This window comes from Capricornis sumatraensis, chromosome 5 (assembly GCF_032405125.1).
Source record: "Capricornis sumatraensis isolate serow.1 chromosome 5, serow.2, whole genome shotgun sequence".
NCBI classification, from domain to species: domain Eukaryota; kingdom Metazoa; phylum Chordata; class Mammalia; order Artiodactyla; family Bovidae; genus Capricornis; species Capricornis sumatraensis.
Window position 1 is genome coordinate 75,786,374 of NC_091073.1, and position 24,545 is coordinate 75,810,918.

At 40.9% G+C, this 24,545-nt stretch overlaps 1 protein-coding gene across 4 annotated transcripts in view; it reads left to right on the plus strand.

Annotated features, from left to right (window-relative positions):
* Positions 1-24,545, plus strand: part of OSBPL3 (oxysterol binding protein like 3) — a 95,860-nt gene that overhangs the window by 46,251 nt on the left and 25,064 nt on the right. For all 4 annotated transcript variants that reach the window (XM_068972624.1, XM_068972626.1, XM_068972627.1 and 1 more), the window contains 4 exons: positions 6,747-6,881; positions 9,736-9,829; positions 13,986-14,233; positions 18,126-18,263. In XM_068972624.1, the coding sequence (XP_068828725.1) occupies positions 6,747-6,881; positions 9,736-9,829; positions 13,986-14,233; positions 18,126-18,263 (615 nt within the window). The remainder of the gene's footprint in view (positions 1-6,746; positions 6,882-9,735; positions 9,830-13,985; positions 14,234-18,125; positions 18,264-24,545) is intronic.

The window sequence follows — 24,545 nt, forward strand, 5'->3', positions numbered from 1 at the left end:
ACTGAGCCCATAAAAAATAAGGAAGTTCAGATACAAGGGTTGTAAATTTTTTAAAGGAGTTTCTATGTTTAATACATCTTCCTCCTTTTTCTGTTCTCAAAGAAAACAAACCCTGACACAGTACCTTTACTTCTTGCAATGTTGTTGAGTTGGGTGATGGGCAGATAAGATGCTGGAATCAATCAGACCAAGAAGCTCAGACATCTACCTCCATGTGAAGCACAGGCTATGCCCTGACCTAATGGGAACCCCTTCTCATGAGGGTGGTACCCTCTCTCCTCAGGGCTGGCAGGCTTCTTATTACTTCTGAGTTACAAATCTTCTGAGATACACACCAGTGATTGACCATGAAATTCCTCTACATCTTCACTGCCCCCAAGAGATCTTTTCAATCACTTTTTAGCCCAGGCCTAAATTGAGTCCCCGGCAGGACAGAGCACTGAAATGTTATCTGCAGGGGCCTTCATTTCAGGCCTGGGCAAAGAAACATGCTCACCAGTTAGGTTCTCTTCTGAATAAATCTGTGGATTGGCTGAAGCAGGGCTCAGTGATGGTGGCTGACTGTCACTGAAGGTGGCTTGCTGCCGAACACCATGGCACTCTGGTGGTTGGTGCCTGTTTCCAGGCAGCATCAGTTCAGTTCAGTTCAGTCGCTCAGTCGTGTCCAACTCTTTGTGACCCCATGAACCGCAGCACGCCAGGCCTCCCTGTTCATTACCAACTGCTGGAATCTACCCAAACCCATGTCCTTTGAGTCAGTGATGCCATCCAACCATCTCATCCTCTGTCATCCTCTCTCCTCCTGCCCCCAATCCCTCCCAGCATCAGGGTCTTTTCAAATGAGTCAACTCTTCGCATGAGGTGGCCAAAGTATTGGAGTTTCAGCTTCAACATCAGTCCTTCCAATGAACACCCAGGACTGATCTCCTTTAGGATGGACAGGTTGGATCTCCTTGCAGTCTAAGGGACTCTCAAGAGTCTTCTCCAACACCACAGTTAAAAGCATCAATTCTTCGGCACTCAGCTTTCTTTATAGTCCAACTCTCACATCCATACATGACCACTGGAAAAACCATAGCCTTGACTAGACGGACCTTTGCGGACAAAGTAATGTCTCTGCTTTTTAATATGCTATCTAAGTTGGTCATAAGTTTCCTTCCAAGGAGTAAGTGTCTTTTAATTTCATGGCTGCAATCATCATCTGCAGTGATTTTGGAGCCCAAAAAAATAAAGTCAGCCAATGTGTCCACTGTTTCCCCATCTATTTGCCATGAAGTGATGGGATTGGATGCCATGATCTTAGTAGCATATTATAACCTAATTACATTAATTTATTTAACAAGCTGTTAAAGAGATAATTGGCAAGTTGACCCTTAATTTATGGCTTTATTAATTTATATTCCATGTATACACCTGGGGCTGTTTGCATTTGGGAAAGGAAACCAGAATCAAAGGTCTTTTTAAATGCATGTTTTTAAGTTGATCTCACAAGTAACATATCCAAAGGCTGAACACTCTTCGTTGCCTTTGAGGAGGAGCCATAACATCCGCAGACTCATGCCTTCCACAATGACCTTCTGGAGTCTTGAATTGATGGTGCAGTTGTCTCATTGATCTAGTTCTCTTTCAGTGATTTTCTGTGGTCCATGTTTTATCCTGCTTTTCACAGAGTGACTCAGGCTGACTTGCCCAGTAAAGGAAAAGCCACTGTTGCCTTCAGGAAATAAGAGAATGCGTAGAAGTAGCTGCCCAAAGCCCGAAAGCCAGACTCCAGTGTCCTTTTCTTGGGTAGCTTCTCAAACACTATGGGAATGACAGTCCCCACGGTGGGGTCAGCCCAGGGTACTCTGTTTTTAGGCCCTCTTTCTTTCTTTGCTTCCCTTTTGTTACCTTTTCGCTGCACAAATTATTCATCTTTGGTGTTCTAAAATCTGCTTGGATTCTAAACTCTCCCCTCCTGTCAAAAATTACTCTCATATCCTTTCAAGTACTTCTATTTTAAATTTCTGAATGTGAACATTTACTATTGCCAGGTTATGAGTTCTTGGGTTATTTTATATTCTTTTAAATTCCAAATGAAAGGCCAAGTGACTTTGGGGATAATAACCTACTATATCTAAAGTCTATTTAAGAGACCAAATAAGCAAGAACTTGAAAGAAAAATGTAAAACAAGAGGAAACGCGGTTCTTTCAACCACCTGTTTCCTGTATTCCACATGCACTTGAACGCATTATCTCATAAAATCTTAATCATGACTCTATGAGACAGGTGATGGTAGTTTCATTTTAGAAACAGGGAAACTAAAGCCCAGAGAGGTTAAATGACTTCTTCCAGGGTACACAGCGAATAAAGGGTAGAGCTGGGATTTAAGTCCAGTTCTATTGTGTCCCAAGCACTTGTCTCCTTAGCAGCACCATACTGCTGCGTGGCGAGGAAAGACAGGCCACGCCCCCAAGTAAAACACATGGTAAAGCTCCAGTAGTGAAAATATGGTGGTGATGGGGTAAGAGTGGGACAGAATAACTATTTCAGGCATAGCACCATTTTATATAAAAAAAGAATGAAATAAATTTATGATAGAAAAGGCTCAAAAATCAATAGGAAAGAGATGAATTTTTCAATAAGTAGGCTGACACAGCTTGAAAGCAATTTAAATCTTTCCATTGCACTCTAAAATAAATCACTAGTGAATCAGAGTTAAATTCAAACTGAAAAATATTGATTTAAATGTTTATCAAATCGCTGGAGTAGGGAGGATGTCCTAAATGTGGGAGCAACTGAAAAAATTACAAAAGACATGTTGATAAGATTTGGATTTTTTTTTTTTTTTAAGGAAAAGAAGTGTGTGTGAAAAAATTAGTCAAATAATAGACTAGGAACAAATGTTTTCAGTGAAAAATGACAGACTTAGATAATACTAAATAGGTGGAAATGAGTTTCATATGTAAATAATTAACAGGTAAGAGCAGGTAATTTAAGTCCTCAACAATGACCTTATTCACAAAAAATACCAAAAGGAAAATTAAAAAAATTTTTTTTTTTTTTGTGATATTTATCAGTTCACTGGAAGGTGCAAAGAAATGCAGAGGGAGGTCCTGTGTATCCTGACCTAACCTCCTCCAGCGTTAAACAACTCTACTGCTAGTTGTTGTTGTTGTTGTTTCTTAATTGAATTTTAGTTGATTTGGGCTTCCCTGATGGCTTAGTCAGTAAAGAATCTGCTTGCAGTGTGGGAGACCTGGGTTCGATCCCTGGGTTGGGAAGATGCCCTGTATGTTGGCAACCCACTCCAGTATTCTTGCCTAGAGAATCCCCATGGACAGAGGAGACTGGTGGGTTACAGTCCATGGGGTGGCAAAGAGTCGGACATGACTGAGCAACTAAGTGCACAGTTGATTTAGTGATTTACCACACAGAGTGGACATCAACTTGTGCAAACTCTGGCAGATGATGAGGGACAGGGAGGTCTGGCGTGCAGCAGTCCATGGGGTCACAAACAGCCAGACATGACTGGGCAACTGAACAACGACATGCACATAATTGATTTACAGGCTTCCCAGGTGGTACTAGGGGAAAAGAATCTGCCTGCCAATGCAGGAGCTGCAAGAGGCGTGGGTTTGAGCCCTGGGTTGGGAAAATTCCTTAGAGGAGGAAATGGCAACCCACTCCAATATTTTTGCCTGGAAAATCTCATGAACAGAGGAGCCTGGTGGCTACAGTTCATAGGGTTGCAAAGAGTTGGACTAGGACTGAGTATACATACACACACACACACACACAGTTGATTTACAATATCTTGTTAGTTCTAGGTATACAGCCCAGTGATTCATTTATACATATAAAGCTAGTTTGTTTATTTTTTTAAAGAAAAAAATCTATTCAACCTGATTCTTAACAAAAAAATACAAATTAAAGCAGTAAGAATAAAACAACATTTTTCTAAGTTATAGTATTCGGTGGCTATATAGATATAAAGAAAATAGAGTGTTTCTTTCTTAATATAATTAGGTAATATACATTTTGCCTTAAACATTTTTAATAATTCTACTCTGAGAACTGATTCTAAGAACTAATGACATACAAGCAAAGACACATCTGCAAACCTGTTCATCATCTTGGTGGTTCAGATGATAAAGAATCTTTCTGCAGGGCAGGAAGGGCTACCCATTCCAATATTCTTGCCTGGAGAATTCCAGAGACAGAGGAACCTGGAAGACTATGTACAGTGTGACCCCAGGTTTTCAAACTTAAAAACAATCTATACACAAATATTTTAATACAGAAAGTACACTGATTGGCTAAATAGGGGCCACATCTGGGTGATCAATTTAAAATTTTTTTTAAATTTATTTTTGGTTACATACACCATGTGGCTTATGCAACCTTAATTCCACAACCAGGGATTGAACTCATGTTCCTTGCATTGAAAGTGTAGGAATTTAACCACAGGACCACGAAGGAAGTCCCCGGGTGATGAATTTTAAGTGATATTTATTTACATCTTTCGGTATTTGCTGTTTTAAACACATACTACCTTTAACATCCAAAAAAATGTTAATTGTAAAAGTTCTGGTGCAGTGTAGTTTGGAGAAGTTTATAACATTAGATAGATGACAATTATTTCACAACAAAGATATATGTATTAAAAGGATTGGAGAGAAATTTATCAAAATGCCTATAGTGGTTGATTTAGTGTGGTGGAATTATGTGTTCCTTTCCTTCTCTTTTCTCTGTTTATTTCTCTTTTTGTGATGTAAAAATAGATAACCACTCAGGCCTCCCCAGCTTAAGGGGATATGCGGGCGTTACACTGGCTAGGTCAGTATTTTAATCCACGAGGTACTGGGCTTTGCAGGCAGGGCCCCCCGCAGTCCTGTGCGTTTTAGGTGGGTATCAACAGGAAGGTGCTGGAGTAACGGAACAGCAGAAAGGGCCAGGGCCAGCTGTGCTATTTTCAGTGTTGATCCAGCCAAGAAATCCTTCTGACCCATCAGCCTAGGAGGAAGGAGATACAGAAAGAGCCAGAGTGACTGTTAATAAATTAATGAGAACAAGTAAATAAATCATTAGAGTCTTAGGTGGCAGAGGGCAGTTCTGTTGTTTCAGTGAATGTTAAGGGAGCTCAGTTATTCATTACTGTGTCTCCTCTTTTGCGGAGAGACCTGTACTCTAAAGGGGGCAGCCGTGATGCTTATTTATAGATCTTCACGTGATATAAGTCTTTGTTGGGAGGGAAGGTTGTAGGGATGTTAAAATGGGCAGGCTCTTTCAATAAATGCCTCGGCTAAAAGAGAAAGGGATATATGTTGAAATGTGTTCCTGAGGTAAACATTCCATTAAGCAACCACTTGCCCACTTGATATTATCAATTATGAACAAATGCTGGGGGCCCTCTGGTCATAGCACCCTCATCTTAGGAGACTGAGGAGTGTGTCCTGCTCTCATGAAACTTCTGGAAAGATATATTACATGTTAACATTTCTTTCCCAAGTTATTCTGGGACTCCTTTATCAGATACATAAGGATGTAGAAGCAGCTCCTTTATCAGCCCTGTGAGAAATGTGAGCTATTGGGATGTTCAGACAACAATCTTCTCTGATTCAAAGGAATCAGAGCATCTCATCGTCAATCCATTCTCCCTCCTCAAGGTATCAGGCCTCACCTCTTCTGTGAGGCCCTCCCCAACCAAAGCCCCTTCATAGACTCGTCTTTCCTTCCTGCCCATGTCCTTAGCGCTTTTGTGTTGAGTGCACCCTGGCTCACTCAGGCCAGAAACCTTGTTTTATTCATCATCGTATCCCTCCATGACCAGCACAGTGCAGTTGTTCAATTTCTTGAGTTAAATTTTCACTTGCAAATAGCATAGAAAACATATTCCCAAAGTATTTAGGTACTTCCCATAGGAAATGTCCAGGCTCAGTGACGCAGGAGGAGAAAATGCTGATATTCTATCCTGTTGTTCAGGGAGAGGCTTATAAATGGGATTGGGGACTTCCTTCCCCCACAGAGTCAGTGTGGTTGGAAAGACACAAAGAGAATTTATCTCATTCATCCATGTATAATGGATGATCTGCCACCAGGGGCACTTCTGGACTGAAACACACTGCTTATTTGTCAAAGGATGCCTCAGAAGCAGCACTCTGGTCTCTGGGAGAGAATGGGGGCAGGAGAAAGCTGTGTTGGTCTGAACCAGCCATGCAAGGACATGCATTTAGTACAAATTCAGAGGAAATTTTAGGATGAAAAGAAACGTCCTGCAGTGGTAGAGAATAAGAGGATTCAGAGAGCACTGGAATTTTTCCCCTCTTAACACATTATTGACCAGAGATGTGTTCATACATCTTTTGTTACCTAAATGTTATTAACGGGGGACATATCAATATCACTTACGGTAACAAGTCGCCAGCCACAGGCGTTAGTTTCTGCAAAGATCCCCTGGTCTATAATCAGATAAGTGGAATAAAAACTGGCCTGAACAGTCTTTTTTTTTGGCTTTGAGGTTTGTTGTGTGTGTCTGAGCTGTAATGGTGCCTGTAAACAAGGGGCCCTTTGGGGGGAGAACTTCACTTCTCACCGTGTTTTGGTGAGCTTTGCCTCTCTTCAACTCTGAAGCTGCCCTCTGCTTATAGCTGCTTGTTAGCCTGGGCCTGTGACCTTGTGCATCATGTAAAAAATCAATTGTTTATTTTGCTTTTCTTGAAACTGTTTCTAAATATGTGCATTTTTGGTTTTGTGTTTCCAATAGGAAAACTCCAGAGATGACAGTCGGGCTCTGGTCCATCAGCTTTCCAATGAGAGCAGACTGTCCATCACTGACTCTCTCTCAGAGTTTTTTGATGCCCAGGAAGTTCTGTTGTCTCCAAGCTCTTCAGAAAATGAGGTATGAGCACTGTTTTCAGTTAGTTGCCCTCCATATCTCCTGCTGCTTTACTCATTCGGGAAATAGCCAAAATTTGGAAACACTGAACTCAGTGGCCCCTTTTTATCATTACTTTCTAAGGATCTTCTTATAAATTACACCACAAAAGTCATAAAAAGATAAAAAATCTTAGGGGGAAAAGGTTGTGAAAGTAAGTATTGGGCACACCCTGGTTTCTGTTATTGATACTTGATTTGTTATGCCTCTTTTCAATTGTAGTTTAATGATTTTGATTATAAGCTGTTTGATAATGTATTATTTGCAATACAGGGCCAGAAGTTAGCCCCTGATATATTTTTTCAGTATTGAATTTGATCTATAGTAATTTATAATATATAAGTATTATTATAATTAATTTATAATTATATTTTGAGTGAGTGTACTGGTCATTTTAGCTCTTCAGTATAGGAGGACTAATTTGTTGTTGTTGTCCAGTTGCTAAGTTGTGTCCAACTTTTTGCGATTCCGTGGTCTGCAGCAAGGCCTCCCTATCCCTCAGTATCTCTCAGAGTTTGACTAAGCTCATGTCCATTGATTTGGTGATGCTATCCAACCATCTCATCCTCCGCTGCCCTCTTCTTGTTTTGCCTTCAATCTTCCCCAGAATCAGGGTCTTTTCCAATGAGTCAGCTGTTCGCAACAGGTGGCCAAAGTATTGGAGTTCAGCTTCAGCATCAGTCCTTCCAATGAATATTCAGGGTTTATTTCCCTAAAGATTGACTGGTTTGATCTCTTTGCAGTCCAGGGGCTCTCAAGCACCACAATTCCAAAGCATCAGTTCTTTGGTGCTCAGCCTTGTTTATTGTCCAACTTTCACATCTATACATGACTCCTGGAAAGACCATAGCTTTGACTATACAGAGCTTTGTTGGCCAAGTGGTGTGTTTGCTTTTTAATACAGTGTCTAGGTTTGTTGTAGCTTTCCTTCCAAGAAGCAAGTGTCTTCTAATTTCATGGCTCCAGTCACCATCCACAGTGATTTTGGAGTCCAAGAAGAGAAAATCTGTCACTGTTTCCACTTTTTCCCCTTCTGTTTGCCATGAAGTGATATAACCAGATGCCATTATCTTAGATTTTTGAATGTTGAGGTTTAAGCCAGTTTTTCCACTGTCTTCTTTCACCCTCATCAAGAGGCTCTTTAGTTCCTCTTCACTTTATCATCTGCATTTTAGAACTTATTGATAATTTCTCCCAACAATCTTGATTTCAGCTTGTAACTCATTAACCCCCGCATCTTGCACTGATGTACTATGCATATAAGTTAAATAAGCAAGGTGACAATATACAGCCTTGATGTACTCTTTTCCCAATTTTGAACCAGTCATTTGTTCCACGTAAGGTTCTTGTTGCTTCTTGACCCACATACAGGTTTCTCAGGAGACAGGTAAGATGGTCTGGTATTCCCGTCTCTTTAAGAATTTTCCACAGTTTGTTGTGATCCACACAATCTAAAGCTTTTGCATAGTCAATGAAACAGAAGTAGATGTTTTTCTGGAATTCCTTTGCCTTCTCTGTGATCTAACAAATATTGGCAATTTGATTCCTGGTTCCTCTGCCTTTTCTAAAGCAGCTTGTATATCTGAAATTTCTCAGTTCAAGTACTGCTGAAGGCTAGCTTAAAGGGTTTTTAGCATAACCTTACCAGCATGGGAAGTGTCTGATAGTTTGAACATTCTTTAGCACTTGCCTTCTTCGGAATTGGCGTGAAGACAGACCTTTTCCAGTCCTGTGGAAACTGCTGGGTTTTCCAAACTTGCTGACCTATTGAGTGTGACACTCTAATAGCATCATCTTTTAGGATTTTGAATAGTTCAGCTGGAATTCCATCACCTCCACTAGCTTTGTTCGTAGTAATGCTTCTTAAGGCCCACTTGACTTCATAGTCTAAGATGTGTGGCACTAGGTGAGTGATCACACCATGATGGTTATCTGAGTCATTAAGACCTCTTTTGTATAGTTCTGTGTATTCTTGCTACCTCTTCTTAATCTCTGTGCGGTCCTTACCATTTCTGTTCTTTATCGTGTCCATCCTTGCATGAAATGCTCCTTTGATACCTCCAGTTTTCTTGAAGAGATCTCTAGTTTTTCTGATTCTACTGGTTTCCTCTATTTGCATTGTTTATTGAAGAAGTCCTTCTTATCTCTCCTTGCTGTTCTCTGGAACTCTGCATTCAGTTGGGTATATCTTTGTCTTTCTCCCTTGCTTTTCACTTCTCTTCTTTTCTCAGCTATTTGTAAACCATTCTGACATTTTCCCTTCTTGCATTTCTTTTTCTTTGTGATGGTTTTGGTCACTGCCTCCTGTACAGTGTTACAAACCTCTTCCCTTGAATCTGTTTGTCACTTCCAAATCATAAGGGATTTGATTTAGGTCATACCTGAATGGCCTAGTGGTTTAAACTAAAAAAAGTGGGGAAAACTACTATAAGTACTAATTTTGTTTATATATTCATATCCATAGAAGATCCTCCTATTCACACATAGTTAAAAGACAAATTGTAACTCATTCTACTCAAATGCTAACAAATTCTGTAAAAGCAGTCTGAATTATAAGAATTTTTATAATGACTAAAATCTGGAATTTACTTGTGTTGCCCTTGTCAGAATGAATCAAGAATGTGTAAGAATTTTAATAACATATTTTCTGTCAGCACCTCCTAGGCAGACTGGTATATGGGGCTTAATGAAAACAGCACCCAAAATTATTTCTATAGGTTTATAATGTATGGTTAAAGATATTTGATTATTTGAAGTAAAGGTTTTATGAAATCTGGCTTGTTTACTCTAATGTATATTATTTCCTTTTTCCCCACAGATTTCTGAAGATGATTCATATGTCAGTGACATAAGTGACAACCTTTCCTTGGACAATCTCAGTAATGACTTGGATAATGAGAGACAAACGTTGGGTAAGATTTAAATTATGTGATCTCAAACTATTATTTGAGTGTTTGGATCTTTGCAGAATACTAATAAGTATATATGGAGTACCCGCTGCAGACAGAGAATGGAGCAAATTCTACATCAGAAACTTAAGACGTGGTTGCCACCCTCAACGGTTTTATAATCTAGGTAGAAACATGGGACTCGTGTGAAAAATGTATTCATTCACATAAATTTGTCTGCTCATGCAGATTTCTATTTTATAAAGTAAGGGCATATGAATCATCATATGAATATCAAAAATTAATATACCAGATGCTCCTTGTGTGGTTAAACTTTCTGCAAACATATTAGAATATAACTTTTTGCCTTCAGGTATCTAGTGGCTTTCATAGTCTAGGCATGCTGTCGGACTTGTATTGCAAAAGGTCTGGTCTGAGTGCTAATTTAGTTTCAGATTCTTTAAGATAACTCATTTGAGAGTAACAAACTGCTATGTCCTTGGGGGTAGGGCTTCAGGTACCCTAAGATGTCCCTTTATATCTGGTTAATTTCAAGAGTGAAAATGATGCCCAGAAAGTGTGAGTTGGAACCATGGGGTACCTGGAGTGTCTGCTGTCTCCAAACAGCTCTGATTTAGGAGTAAGGAGACTAAAGCTTGTTTAGGAAGCTGACCTACCTTAAGAAGAATCTGCCCACAAAACAGGCTTCTATACGAGTCCTGTAGCATCAAATACTCCCAGTTTTGGTACTCAGTGTGCCTGGGGTCTGAAGGCTTATCTATGCCAGAACACCACCTCTTTTCATATCTACACGGAGGACAAGGACCATGTCAGGTCCGTTTTGATGTTTCAGTGTTTCCCAGCTCAGTAAGTGCATGTTAAATATGATGATGATGAGTTGTGATCTGAATGCCAAAGAGCCTGCTCTTTGAAGGATTACAAAAAAGACAGGTAATTTTACTGTCTTCTGGAAGAACATCCTTCGAGCATCATACCTGCTAGAAGTCAGAAGCTCATTATGCTCTGTGTCATTCCTGAATTGTTTCTGGAGAGATTAACCCTTTGGTGGAAAAGTCTGAGAACCAGTGATTCAAAGGTAAAGACCAGTCATATAGGAGCAAGTTCATATGCTGTTTTTTGTAAAAAGAGAAAAAAACCAAAAAGGTGAACTGAAAGAGAAATGAGAAAGCATCAGTTATTTCCTTAGCAAACAACACCCACACTAAATGGGAACCCTCATTGTAGATGACGAAGACAGACAAACACCAAAGTCTCCTTCTATTTGAGGCCGTAGGGAGGATCCCAAGGGAACCGAGGGATTAGACGGTTCAGAGCTCAAAGTTAGAACAGAGAACTTGCCCAAGGACCTAAGACCACAGCTGTGCGGAGTTGACACCAGCCAGGAAAAGCATGTAAGAGGTGAAGACCAGTCCTCTCTCTTTTCCACAGCCATGTTGCTAGATTACTGACCAGTGTTTTCTTAGCTTGAACAAACACTGGGCCAAACCCAACTTTCTTCTTTGGCAATAATTGGAAGATTAGATCTCTACATATCAGTACTCTACTGAAAGGATTATATGTAGAAATAACCTTTGCATCTTAGGACACATATTTCCTACAGAAGGAAATAGGATTGGATCCAGGTCTTGAAAAATTACCACACTAGAATTTCTTTGAATCCTTAGTAAAAGCTAGGTATTTAGAGTGTTTCCTATTAATTTATACCCCTCCCCGACCTGCCCAAATCAGTATGCACGTATTCAGTTCTGTCACTGCATTGGGTGCTATGTGGGTGTTCAATGGTTAGGAATATAGATTTAGGAACTGGATTTCCTCAGTTAATCCCAGCTCTGCCACTCACTGGTTATGTGTTCTAGGGCAACTTTCTCAAGTTCTCTGTGCCTCAGTTTTCTTCATCTGTAAAATGGGGCTAATAATATTGTTTATCTCAAGAGGTTGTTGCAAAGGATAAGTGAAACAATATATGTAAAGTGCTTGAGTGAAACAGTATATGTAAAGTGCTTGAAAGACTGTCACAGAGTAAAAAGCTAGGCATGTATTAGCCATTATTATTAGTAGTAGTATTGTTGTTCAGTTGCTAAGTCGTGTTTGACTCTTTGCAATCCAATGGACTGCAGCATGCCAGGCTTCTCTTTCCTTCACTATCTCCCAGGGTTTTCTCAAACTCATGTCTGTTGATTTTGATGCCATCTAACCATCTCGTCCTCTGTCACCTCCTTCTCCTCCTGCTCTCAATCTTTCCCAGACTCAGGGTCTTTTCCAATAAGTAGGTGCTTTGCGTCAGGTGGTCAAACTATTAGAGCTTCAGCATCAGTCCTTCCAATGAATATTCAGGGTTGATATCCTTTAGGATTGAATGGTTTGACCTTTTTGCTGTCCAAGGGACTCTCAAAGAGTCTTCTCCAGTAGTAGTGTAATCTTTCTTTAAAACAAAGTATTTTGAGATTACAGGGAACACAGTTTTTAAAGACTCTTATCGTTAGCAGCTGTTTACTTGATTTTTGCCCATGTTGAGCAACTGAAACAAATTCAGAATTTAATTGCATGTTTAGATTAACATGAGACGTCAAAGTATGACCTCACTTTCATATTCTCCTGTTCATCAAAGCAGCCTCAATATTCAGAGTGGTTGACTTTAAAATACCATTTTCTCATATGTTGGTATAATACAAAAGGTTTCTTTTTAAAATAGGTTGTGATGGGGTGGAAAAAGAATTTCAGAGCATAAAGCAATGGAAGTTATCAGAAATGAAAAAATTAATGGGTGTAAATATCTAAAACATAAATGTTTCACTCATTTAAAAAGCTGTGTAGGCCAAATGTTAAAGATAAATGTCAAGTGGCAATTAAATTGTAAAGCAAATATAGAAACAAAAGATTATGTCTTAATATATGATTGGGAAAGCAGACAATTCAGAAAAGAATATTCATGAAAACGTTCCAAGTCACAATAGGAATTTTTTTAATGTAAGTTAAAACAAGGAGATAGCACTGTCCACCTAATGATTTTTTAAGAATTCAAAATGAATGCTGACAAGCCTAGAATGACCTCAGAACATGGACACTGGTACATGCTTGCTGATAAATGGGAAATTTTGAAGAGCAGTATGCTCACATGAGGGCTTTCCTTGTAGCTCAGTTGGTAAAGAGTCTGACTGCAATGCAGGAGACCTGGGTTTGATTCCTGGGTCGGGAAGATCCCCTGGAGAAGGAAATGGCAACCCACTCCAGTATTCTTGCCTGGAGAATCTCCTGGACAGTGGAGCCTGGCAGTCTATGAGTCGCAAGAGTCAGACACGACTGAGCGACTAAGCACACAAAGGCTCACATGAATCAAATGTCTAGAAATGTTTGAGTTCTTAGACATAATAATCCCACTTCTATATGTCCCCAGAAAATAATCAGATGCAATCAAATATATAAGGATATGTACATTAATTACTTTTTTTCATCATAACAAAACATTGAAACAAATCTAGAAGTCCAACAGTAGATGAATGATTAAAAAAATTAGGACTTATTCATAGCATGGAATTGTTTTACATTCATTAAAACTGTTTTAGAAGAATTCTGGGTAGCATAGGAAAATATTTATTTTAACTGATTAAGCAAAGCATTAAACTCTACAAACGTTGTGAACTGTATGGAGAAAACAATAAATGAAGATACTCCAATATAAATGGCTTCTATTTCTAGGTGGTGGGATAATAGATGACTTTTATTTCCTTTATAATTTTCCTGTAATATGCGCAATTGTTTTATCAGAATTTGAAATTATCTTTTAAAAGATTTTTTAAAAATTTTATCCAAACTTGAAGTGCTTTTAAACAGAGTTAAGGAGATTAGAAGTAACCTACTCTGGGCATAGCAGTTTCCAGTATTATCCTCAGTGCATATAAACTCTGAAGAACTAGCTTTTGAGCAGTAGCATGAAGAGTTCCCTGCGAAGAAAGTCCGTGAGTTTTAGTGTTTATAGTTTCAGGTGCTCCATTTAGCTGCTCAAGATTCTTTTTATTGTCTGACTTTCAGTTATAATCTGGATAATTGAGATTAACAGTATCGTTGTGTACTTGCTCAGTAAGGAGGATTTCTTTTTCCTTTTCAGTAGTAAATTAAAATGAAAATCTGTATAAGGCAACCAGGCTGATTTCCCTTTCAGGGCCAGTGATCGATAGTGGGGAGGCCAAGTCCAAAAGAAGGACGTGTTTGCCAGCGCCGTGCCCCAAGTCCAGTAACATCAGCTTGTGGAACATCCTGAGAAACAACATCGGGAAGGACCTGTCTAAGGTGGCCATGCCGGTGGAGCTCAATGAGCCCCTCAACACGCTGCAGAGGCTCTGCGAGGAGCTGGAGTACAGCGAGCTCCTGGACAAGGCCGCCCAGCTGCCCAACGCCCTGGAGAGGATGGTGAGCACGCACCCTGCCACTCACTGGCCTGCCTTCGCAGCTGAGCTGCGGGCACAGCAGGGCTCCTGTCCCTCCGCTTTCCACCTGGATTGCTCATCAGAGAGGCTCATTTCCCAGCCACCTCCGCTTCCCAGCTCTGCCTGGCTGTTTTCAGTCACCTGGTCAGGAATGGCCATTGAGAGCAGCTTCCCTGTAACAGCTGCTGCCTGAGGATAGTTCTGCTCTGTGGTTTTGGGCTTCCTCTTTCTCCAGAACCTTCCATGTGATTGTTCTGATATTGCCTGGCTGGAAAACATGTCTTGAGGGCTGTCTGAGTGTTTGTTTTTACTACCCTGAGTGGGAAGAATTTAATTTTTTGAGCTCTTTTTTGTTTTGTTGTCCAGGGTAAATTTCCCATGAGAAAGTTTTGGTTTATTTTTGAAATTGTCCTGTCAGCCCCTGAATTTTTAGAAAATATCATTCAGTCACAGAAGAGGTTTTCACATCAGAAAGATTCTTCTCCCCCTGCCACTATTTTAAAATCAGTTTTTATCAGAGTATAGTTGATTCCCCTTCCCCATTTCTTCTATAGAATAAGTTAAAGGATAAAAATCATCCTAGAAAAATTAATCTTCTGTTCTCTACTTAGTATCAGTTCTAATCAGGTAATGAGGCTTCCAATAAAGTGGTCTCCAAGAATTTCTCATCCTTCCCCTGTCTTATGGGGACAGAGGACAGGGGTACCTTGGTGATAAGAGTGTGGCCAACTCAACCCTTTCTGTGACTGTGGCTATTTGCTCTTCAAAACTGAGTGCCTCTTCCTCTTTTTGCCTTCTGATACGTTACCTGCTCAACAGAAAGCTCATTGTGTGGGATGCTGGCACATCAGTGTGGGATTCAGCATCTCAGCCCTGGGCATTTGCTGATTGGCTGAATCGGAGGGCTCACCTCCAGCCCCAGGGACCCAGCCAGACATCACCCTCTCACTGGTGGAGGATGCCTTTGTTTTCTAAATTGTGCACATTCTGCAGTTTAAACTCTCGTTAAAACTTAAATTTCTTCAGTAATTTGAGGATTAAGGGAAAATCTTAATTTCTGGTTGAGAGAGACATCCCATCTCATCCCATACTGTCTCCAGGGACTTCGCCCATCCAAGAGATTTTCTATCTTGATACTAATGATAATAGGAGTAGCAGAGAAAAACAAGCTGTTTATTTTCTGTCTTCTTTGTTACTCTTCCCCCAGAGAATTTCTATGAACAAAGGGAGGTAAATAGATTCCAAGGAAAGCGTTAAAAGTTATCATTTGTGGACAGTGCTTTTCATTAAAGAGCATGGTTGACTTTGAAGATGAAAGCATTTTTAAAGGTGTTTCATTTTTGTAGCGATTTAGAGACCCTTAGGATGTCAGCTGATTGATTGGAGTCATTTGACCTTGAGAAGTAGTTTGAGGAAAGGCACCAATACATTAAGAAAGGAAAGTTCAGAAAAGCATTAGGGAGGAACCTAGCCCATGTAATAGGTTTGCTGCTCCAAGTATGAGGGTCAACTCTACCCCTGCAGAGATTCTCTCTCATGTCGCTAGCCCACAAGGAAGATGCTTTGTTTTGCCTGCTCCCTCCCTTCCTTCTCCTCCTGCATCATGAATGATTCCAGGTTCTTTTCAACATGTGTTCTATTAAATTGTGAAGGTGATTCAGGGTTGACTCAACATTCCATATAGACGTGTGACCTTGCTGCTAATCAGAAAACAGACATCTGAGAAAGCAGAGAGAGGAACAGATACCCAGGTTTCAAGAACAGACTGAACTGAGCACAAGTTGATTTTAATAAGCTCTCCAGGTACTCTAGAGTGTTACACTCTAGTATGAGGTGGTAAGGTGGGTCCAGCTTGTAAAAGGCATTGAAAATTATATGACTAGTGAACATTTATGAAAGATACCCAGCTTTTTTCCCCAATATAAGAAACTTTATGAAATAAGCAGAGAAGAGGAAATATTGAGATTATTACTCAGTATTAGAAAGGAAAATTTGCTATTGCTACTTAGGTTTACTTTTTTTGCCCGCCTCCCTCTCAAAAGACCAAAAGAATTCAGACACACCTCAGAGATATTGTGTATTTGGTTCCAGACCGCTTCAATAAAGCAAGTATCACAATAAAGTGAGTTGCATAGGTTTTTTGGTTTCCCAGTGCATATAAAACTTATGTTTACACTATACTTAGTCTGTTAAGTATGCAATAACTTTGTATCTAAAAAACAATATATATACCTTAATTTTTAACATCAAGTGAAGTGAAAGTTGCCCAGTTGTGTCCAGCTTTTTGCAACCCGATGGACTATACAGTCCACGGAATTCTCAAGGCCAGAATACTGGAGTGAGTAGCCTATCCCCTCTCCAGGGGATCTTTCCGACCCAGGAATCAAACCGGGGTCTCCTGCATTGCAGGCAAATTCTTAACCCATGCAGGAGACCCCGGTTCGATTCTTAAATTGGGAAGATCCTCTGGAGAAGGTATAGGCTGTCCATTCCAATGTTCTTGGACTTCCCTGGTGGCTCAGCTGGTAAAGAATCTGCCTGCAGTGTGGGAGACCCTGGTTTGATCCCTGGGTTGGGAAGATCCCTTGGAGAAGGAAAAGGCTACCCACTCCAGTATTCTAGCCTGGAGAATTCCATGAACTTTATAGTCCATGAGGTTGCAAAGAGTCAGACACAACTGAGCGACTTTCACTCACATAGCTTAGTTTTAAAAATGCTTCACTGCTAAAGGAAAAATTTGAAATATCGTGAGAATTGCCAAAATGTGACACAAAGGCATGAAGTGAGGAAATGCTGTTGGAAAAATAGCACCAACAGACTTACTTGCTGCAAAGTTGCCATAAACTTTCAATTTATAAACATCGCAGTTTTTGCAAAGCGCAATAAAGCGCAGTAAAATGAGGTGGGCCTTTACTGTGTCTCTTCAAAGGGGAGCTCTGCAAAACACTGAGACCCTCACAGCCAGGACCAATAAGATTCTTTTCATTTCATATTCATCTATAATTTTCCTTTAAAAAAAATCTTTTTTTGACCATGCCACGTGGCATTTCAGATCTTAGTTCCCCCAACCAGGGATTGAACCCACGACCCATGCATTGGAAGCATGGAGTCTTATCCAGTGGGCCACCAGGGAAGTCCTTTCTTTTGCTTTTTGAGTTCTCATTTTTCCTCCAAGAAAAACAAAACTTCTTGAAAGCTACTGTGTTCTGTCCTATGACTCATTACCCAGGCTCAGGAAATGACTCGCACAGATTTTCTTTGGTCAGATGAATTTTTTTGGTTTCTGCAATACCAAATTGCAAATAGTTAAACTTAGGATGCTTATTCTTAAATTTTTTTTTTTTTATCTTGGAGTATAGTTGATTAACAGTGTTGTGTCAGTCTCAGGTGTACCCCAAAGTGAATCAGTTATACGCGTAATACATGTATTGATTCTTTTTCAAGTTCTTGGCCCATTTAGGTTATTACAGAGTATTGAGCAGATTTCCCTGTGACGTACTCCTGAATCTTGAGGGAAGTTTGGCTTTAATGCTCTTTGTCCCTCTCCTCCTCCAGAGCCTTAGGACAACATCAGGATTGTCAGATAGTGGCAGATTTCGAGGGACTGATTCACCATCTTGAAAGCCTTTATCCACCTGCAGGCATCAAACCAAAGGGACAATCTGATTCATTTGCCTCTGGGGCCAAAATGAACACTATTTAAACCCACAACTTGAAACCAAAGTCCATTTGGGTGTCATTAAACCAGGGACACATCTTTGCCTTTTTTGAAATAAACAGGAAAGAGAGAAAGAGAAGCTATATTTTGTTCATGTCTTTGTGAAAATAAATTTCTGTGTGATGGAGGAATAACCAGCTTCTTGCCCTTCCCCTAGGTGTACGTGGCCGCCTTTGCCGTGTCCGCATATGCATCTAGCTACTTCCGTGCCGGGAGTAAGCCTTTTAACCCGGTCCTTGGAGAAACATATGAATGTATTCGTGAGGACAAGGGCTTCCGGTTTTTTTCAGAACAGGTACGTATACACCCTTTTTTTGTTTGTTGGGAGAAGTTGCTCATGTCTCCCATTAAGCATGCTTTTGGAATATTTATTTCCCACCTGTCACTGGCTTCCCAGTAACAGAGATAATTACAGTGCTTCTACACATACAGAGAGAGATCGGTTTCCTTCTGGTGAAACCTTGCCACCACCCATGGGCTTAAAGGTGCTAGCCAGGCTGGGGCTCGCTTGGCTGTGTGCATCACCACAGTCGTTTCTGTTTAAACGTGTAGCAGAGAGGAATTTTTAAAGCACGAAGCATTTGCCCAAACTGCAAGTGAAGAGATTTAAAGTGTGCAGCCTAGCTCGCTGACATCACCATTCTAAAACAGGAGCACTGCCATCAGAAGCAGGAGCACCAAATAAATGCTTTATTCTTGGTTTTGATTTAAGAGAAATCATTCATTCATATATTTGTTCATTCTATCCGTAAATACTTCTCAAGATTATACCACATGCCTAGCATTGTTTTAGGCGCTGGGGTACTGCACTGGGTGATGGGCCAGAGGCAGACAAGAACATCTGCCTCTCAGCTAATAGAGGGACAAGCCTTATGCTCACACAGCCCGAGTTCCCTGAGGTTCCACAAGACCCTTCCCACCTGTTAGCAGTGGGTAATATTCAAGAATTGTATCTCTGGACTCAGCCAGCCTAGATTCCAATCTCAGCTCTCTCTCTCACTAGGTTTGCAACCCAGGGCAAGTTCCTTAACCTGTCTGTACTTCAGTTTCCTCTTTAAAGTGGCGATGAGGATAATGGTGCAGACTCAGATGGTTTTGCAATGATAAAATGAGTTATTCTCTACAAAGTTTAGAGCACTTATCCTTGAAGTAGGAATTGTTACATGAGGGTTTGCTATCCTTATTGACCTATGTATGACAGCATAACTTGCAGTAGTGGAATGTTAGGGACATTCACAATATCTGTCAATAAGGAATTGTTTAGCTGAAATAGAGTGCAACTTCACTGAAAATAAAGATCACTTCTCTCCCATCGCGTTAAGGCAGCACCTCAACAGGTCTATCCCTAAATGTTATCCTGGGAACATGAAACATCATTGGTTCCCTCCCAATTTGTAGAAAACTGAGGATAAAAGGATGAGTTGCTAAAACATGATTTTCCTCCTATTATCTTGGTGCCTTCTTTATAAGTGGGCTTCTTTATAAGTGGACTGGTATTATGGAAGTAAGAAGGGGAGGGTGGTGTGACTGAGAGTCTTATGAAAATGGTGCTGGTCTTAACTGTGAATTATGAGCAGCGTTCTCTGAAACTCAAATGAAAATGATTAGTCAACAATCCCAAAGCACATTGTCAATTGTTTTCTGGTTAGCAGTTAAAACAAGAATTTAAACACTGATATTCAAACAGTAGGGGTTTAAATCAGTAGTTAAAGGGTAAGATAATGTGATTCAAATTCAGCTGGGTTATTTAAACACTAAACCTAAAATGGAATGCGAATACATGAAAATATAATTTGGTTACCATGGTATTCTATGCGCTCATGTGAAAAAAACAAAGGCCAAAAATAGCTCCAGACTACAGCAGACAATCAAGACAGGATGAATAGGCAGAAGAAAAGAGTAGTAACACACGCTCGTGTAAAACTGAGCTTCAATTCCACGAGCCCCTGACAGGGCAGGGCTGATTTGGGATCTGTGGCTCCCCTGTGGTGGCAGGGAGAAAGAAAAGGGAGCCCCTGGACGTGTGTGCACAGAGATGGAAACAGTTACATAACTTAGTCTTTAGTTCCATGAAATGGATCCCAGGGAAATAAATCAGAAAGAGATCTGGTCATTGTTAGTAGCATAGGGCGTGCTGGGAGTGATATGGACCATTTTCATCCTAACCCCACCACTGTGTGGCCTTGTATAAGCTACTTAAACTTTCTAAACCTCAGTTATTTATCTGTGAAATAGGGATGATCATGCTTAGTTCATAAGCTGCAGGAAGGATAAGTGAAATAACGCACTGAAACTGAGGCTCCAGTACTTTGGCCACCTGATGCGAAGAGCTGACTCATTTGGAAAGACCCTGATGCTGGGAAAGATTGAGGGCAGGAGGAGAAGGGGACGACAGAGGATGAGATGGTTGGATGACATCGCTGACTCGATGGACATGGGTTTGGATGGACTCCGGGAGTTGGCGATGGACAGGGAGGCCTGGCGTGCTGCGGTTCATGGGGTCGCAAAGAGCAAGACACAACTGAGCGACTGAACTGAACTGATGTGAAGCACATTCAGTACTTGATTATTGCTCTTATACTGAGAGGCAAGGCAACTTTTAAAATGCTTTTTAATACCCAGTGTTATGAACAGCTAGAAGACTGTTGAAGTAATATATCCTATATCTACTCTACTGATTCAGACGGTTTGAAAGTAGCATAATGTCACTGCTGAGTCTCTGACAGAAAGCCATCCAGGAGGCGGCCAGGAGTCCTAACAGCTGGCTTCGCCATGGGAATACCACCATTCTGATCACGAGGGAGACACTTCATCTGTCTGGAATTTAGCCTTATAGCATAGGTAGTTGAGTCTTTTAATACATCTGAGTGTGAATGAGTCTCTCAGGGACAGAATCACACTAGCTAAGTTTATGAGAGACTGATCTATAAATCAGAATACTACCCTATGCCTTTGGAATATAAAATAGACTTGCCATGGGGACCAGATGGCTTTGGTCAGCCTGACCAGGGATGTTTTCCCATAGACAGATTTCTTAAGGAAGACAAAATTGTGGTCATCACATAAGTGTACAGTGAGATGGAGAGATAACTGATTAATTCAATGTGCCAGGCTGTCTGCTGCCCCAGGAGTGGAAAGGGTTTTGACCAGGGTCCTCCTTTCCCAGCCAGCAGGCAATATGTCAATTCAGCCTCCTCTATTCCCTCTCTTGCCCTTGTTGGTTACATTGACCAGCCTACTGTTGTGTGTGAAGGCTTTCTAATTTAACACATCTAAAGAGAGTGCCCGAGCATTTATACTGTTTTATGCTGGTACCTGCCAGTCTGGCTCCTTCTGCTTCTAGCCCAGAAGACGCTCTGTTTTGGAGACAGCATGACTCCACCCGTGTCTGTATCTGTAGGTGATGGACTGCAGCTTTCAGAGTTTGGGGGCTTCTTTGCTTTCTTGTACTTCTCTACAATGAGTAGAGGTGCTGAATGACTGATGTAATAAACTGAACAGAACCCCTGAATTAATATTTTGGGATGGAACTCTAGTCTAAGGAGGACACTGATGGAGATATCTCCAGGTGAAAGGACCTAGAAAAAAACAGATCACTCAGCTTTTCTACTGAGTTTTCTAGACAACAGAGTTGGGTGATTTGGAAAGTGATTTTTATCCATTTCCTCCAAGCCCCGGGATTTCATTTGCTTGTGGTTTTGGTGGGGATGGGGAAGTGTTTGGAGCTGTCGGTGGCTAAGGAAGTTGAAGTAAGTGCTATTTCACAGAGTTCAGCTACATGGAAGCTTGCCCTCTTTATATCGTCTCTCATGTAAAAGGCCCAAAAATGCAGTATCAAAATGACTCATGCAGTCAGAAATGAGAGAAAGCACTTGCTGTTCAAATTTTCCTCCTAACAATTAACTAGTATGGTGCTTGCAAAGTACTTTATGCTTTTCAGACTTGATCAGGATCTTGTTTGATCTTCACAATAACCCTGTGTGGCCAGTGAGGCAAGGATCAATTACAGATGAGAAAACCAAGGCCTGGCCCATCAGAGCCTTTCAGTGGTTCTCAGCTGACACCCTCTGTGTCTATTCCAGCATCCTCTCTCCCTGACCTTTTTTTGGTATGCCTTGTGTAAGTTTAGTGACTGTGCTCAGAGCTGCCAGAGTCATCAGTTGCCCATGTGAAAACAGCCTTTTGTACTCTGTTCAGACTGTCAGATTTGCCTGTCATTGTCAAGTAAACCTTTCATCCTGCAAACTCACATAGGAGTGTGTTGTCAACTCCCACTGCGGGCTGGGCAGTGGCCTTTGTGAACAAGGAACATTCAGGAATCAGTCATAAACATTCCTGTCACATGTGCTAACCTCTGACTGTTCCACCTTCTCAGGGGAGCGGTTTCCTTTCTGCCAAGAAATCTGATTCAGCTTTGGTTTTCTAAATAAGCCCAGAAAAGGGAGAATCCAGGAGGAAAGGACTTCCTTTCCCTTCTCAGGGACTAAGGGTCCGGCCAGCAGGTTCTTCCTCATTGGTTCTCGGGCAGCCTGGGTGGAGTTTCATCAGGGACTAGACTGGTCAGGAAAGTCATTTCAGTTCACTTTGCTTCTTTTTTCTGTACCTTTGGAAACAATTTGGTGTCCATAAAGGATATGCAGTTAAGCTATTGTCTGAATGTGGCTTTTCCTGATTACCAGGAACTTCAGCTGTCAGGTCAAGTCATTTTCAGGATTTACACATCCAGACATGACTGTTGAATTTTTGATTGAAGAGCTGAGCAGAGTTATTGAAAGTTACTAAACTGTAAGAGATTCAGATGGAGTCTTTTTTCCTTTGCTTCACAGACACAGCTCTTCTTCCTTTTCTATTACTCGTCAGATTCTGAAAAAAAACCATTCTTGGCTGGACTTTAAAAATACCATACCTATCACTTCCCACTGTGCACACTCACATCACCCATCTGAGTGGTTCTTTTATCTACTCGTAGGCAGGGTTATTTACTTCTGATTAAAATGGCATCTTATTTAAAGTCATTATCAGGGTAAATTCAAAGTTGTTCAGGTAAAACAAGCAATAAATCAACTGTAAGGTGACCAAACCAGTGCTTCTGCATTTCTAGGTTATTACTTACTGTATTTTTCTTTTTTAAAGAAACCGTGTGTTTATCAAATAAGTACTTAACTCTGAACTCAGGGGAAGAGAAAATAATTGGCAACTGTTCCCCACCCCCCAAATCAGACCAATATTCGTGGCCGCCTCCTTAGTAGCTTTCTTTTATAATCCACATCCTGTTCATCAGCAAATCCCAGGGTCTTCCTTCTAAAGCCGTTTTCACTGCCACCCCACTGGTGCTGGTCGCCAAGCCCAAGCCATCGGCATCAATGACTGGGCTTGTTGCAATTGACTCACTATCTGGTCCCTTGTTCCCACAGCCAGTTCTGCGCTCAGCAACCAGTGATGTCTCTAATGACTTCTGCGGTCACTTGGAATCAAACCCCAAGTTCTGGCTGTGGCCCACAGAGCCCTCTAAGATGGCACCCCTAGATATCATGCCTCTTCCCACTTTTGACTCATTCAGCTTCAGCCACACTGACCTTTTCGCTCCTCCTAAAACATCCTGAGCATCTGTCAGCCCTGTGCGGTGGCTGCGTCCTCTGACCTGGACATACTTCCCCTGGCTATCTATGTGATTGGCTGTCTTACTTCTCTTAGCCTCAGGGATTTCCATCACAGAGTCCTGCCCCAACCACCCTGTCCAGGATGGCATTCCCACTCACCATCTCCCATTTTCATTCTTGCTTATTCTCCTTCCCATGTTACCGCTGGCAAATTATGTGCTTATATCTGTCCCACCCATTGCATTTCTGCACTAAAATGTAAATTCCAGGAGGGTAAAGATTTTTGTCTCTTTTGTTTCTCATTGTATCCACAGTGACTAAGACAGTGCCTGACACATCACAGACAATCGGGAAATGTTTGATGAATGCCTTGGTCCCCTCCCTGGGTGATTTTTGACTGGTCACTTGTTCTCTTTTCCACAAGCATCCCTTCGTGGTGGGAGATGCGTCCAGACTAGGAGGACTCTTTACAGGTCTGGACAGCTGCAGGACTGATGTATTTAAGGTTTTATTTTTCTCAATATGAAGAAGAAAAACCTACATAATACACAAATATTGAAACACTCATATTCTTGTCTCCTTACCACCCACCTCTTATATAAAGTGCGTTCTGAAAGCATAAATCAAAAATCATCAGGTCATGGTGAAGAAAGACCTCAGCTATACAAATAAATCACAAGAATTCTTAACTGCCAGAGAAACTCATTGACTTTGAGATTGTAGAAAGAAAGATACATATAAATACTTGCACAATAAAAAACCATATATACTAATTTCCTGAACGTTTGGTCCTTACCAGTAAAAAGTCGCTCCTATTTGATCAAGGGGGAGAGGAAGTGATGGAGAGAGATACTAATAACAGTCCAGAGTGGGTTTAGCCAGCAGGTTAACAGTGTTTGCTTTGAGGCTAAATCAGTTCAGACTCAAACTCAAAATCTAATACCTTTCTGTGCCTGGGTTAAGGTGTAATAAAAAGA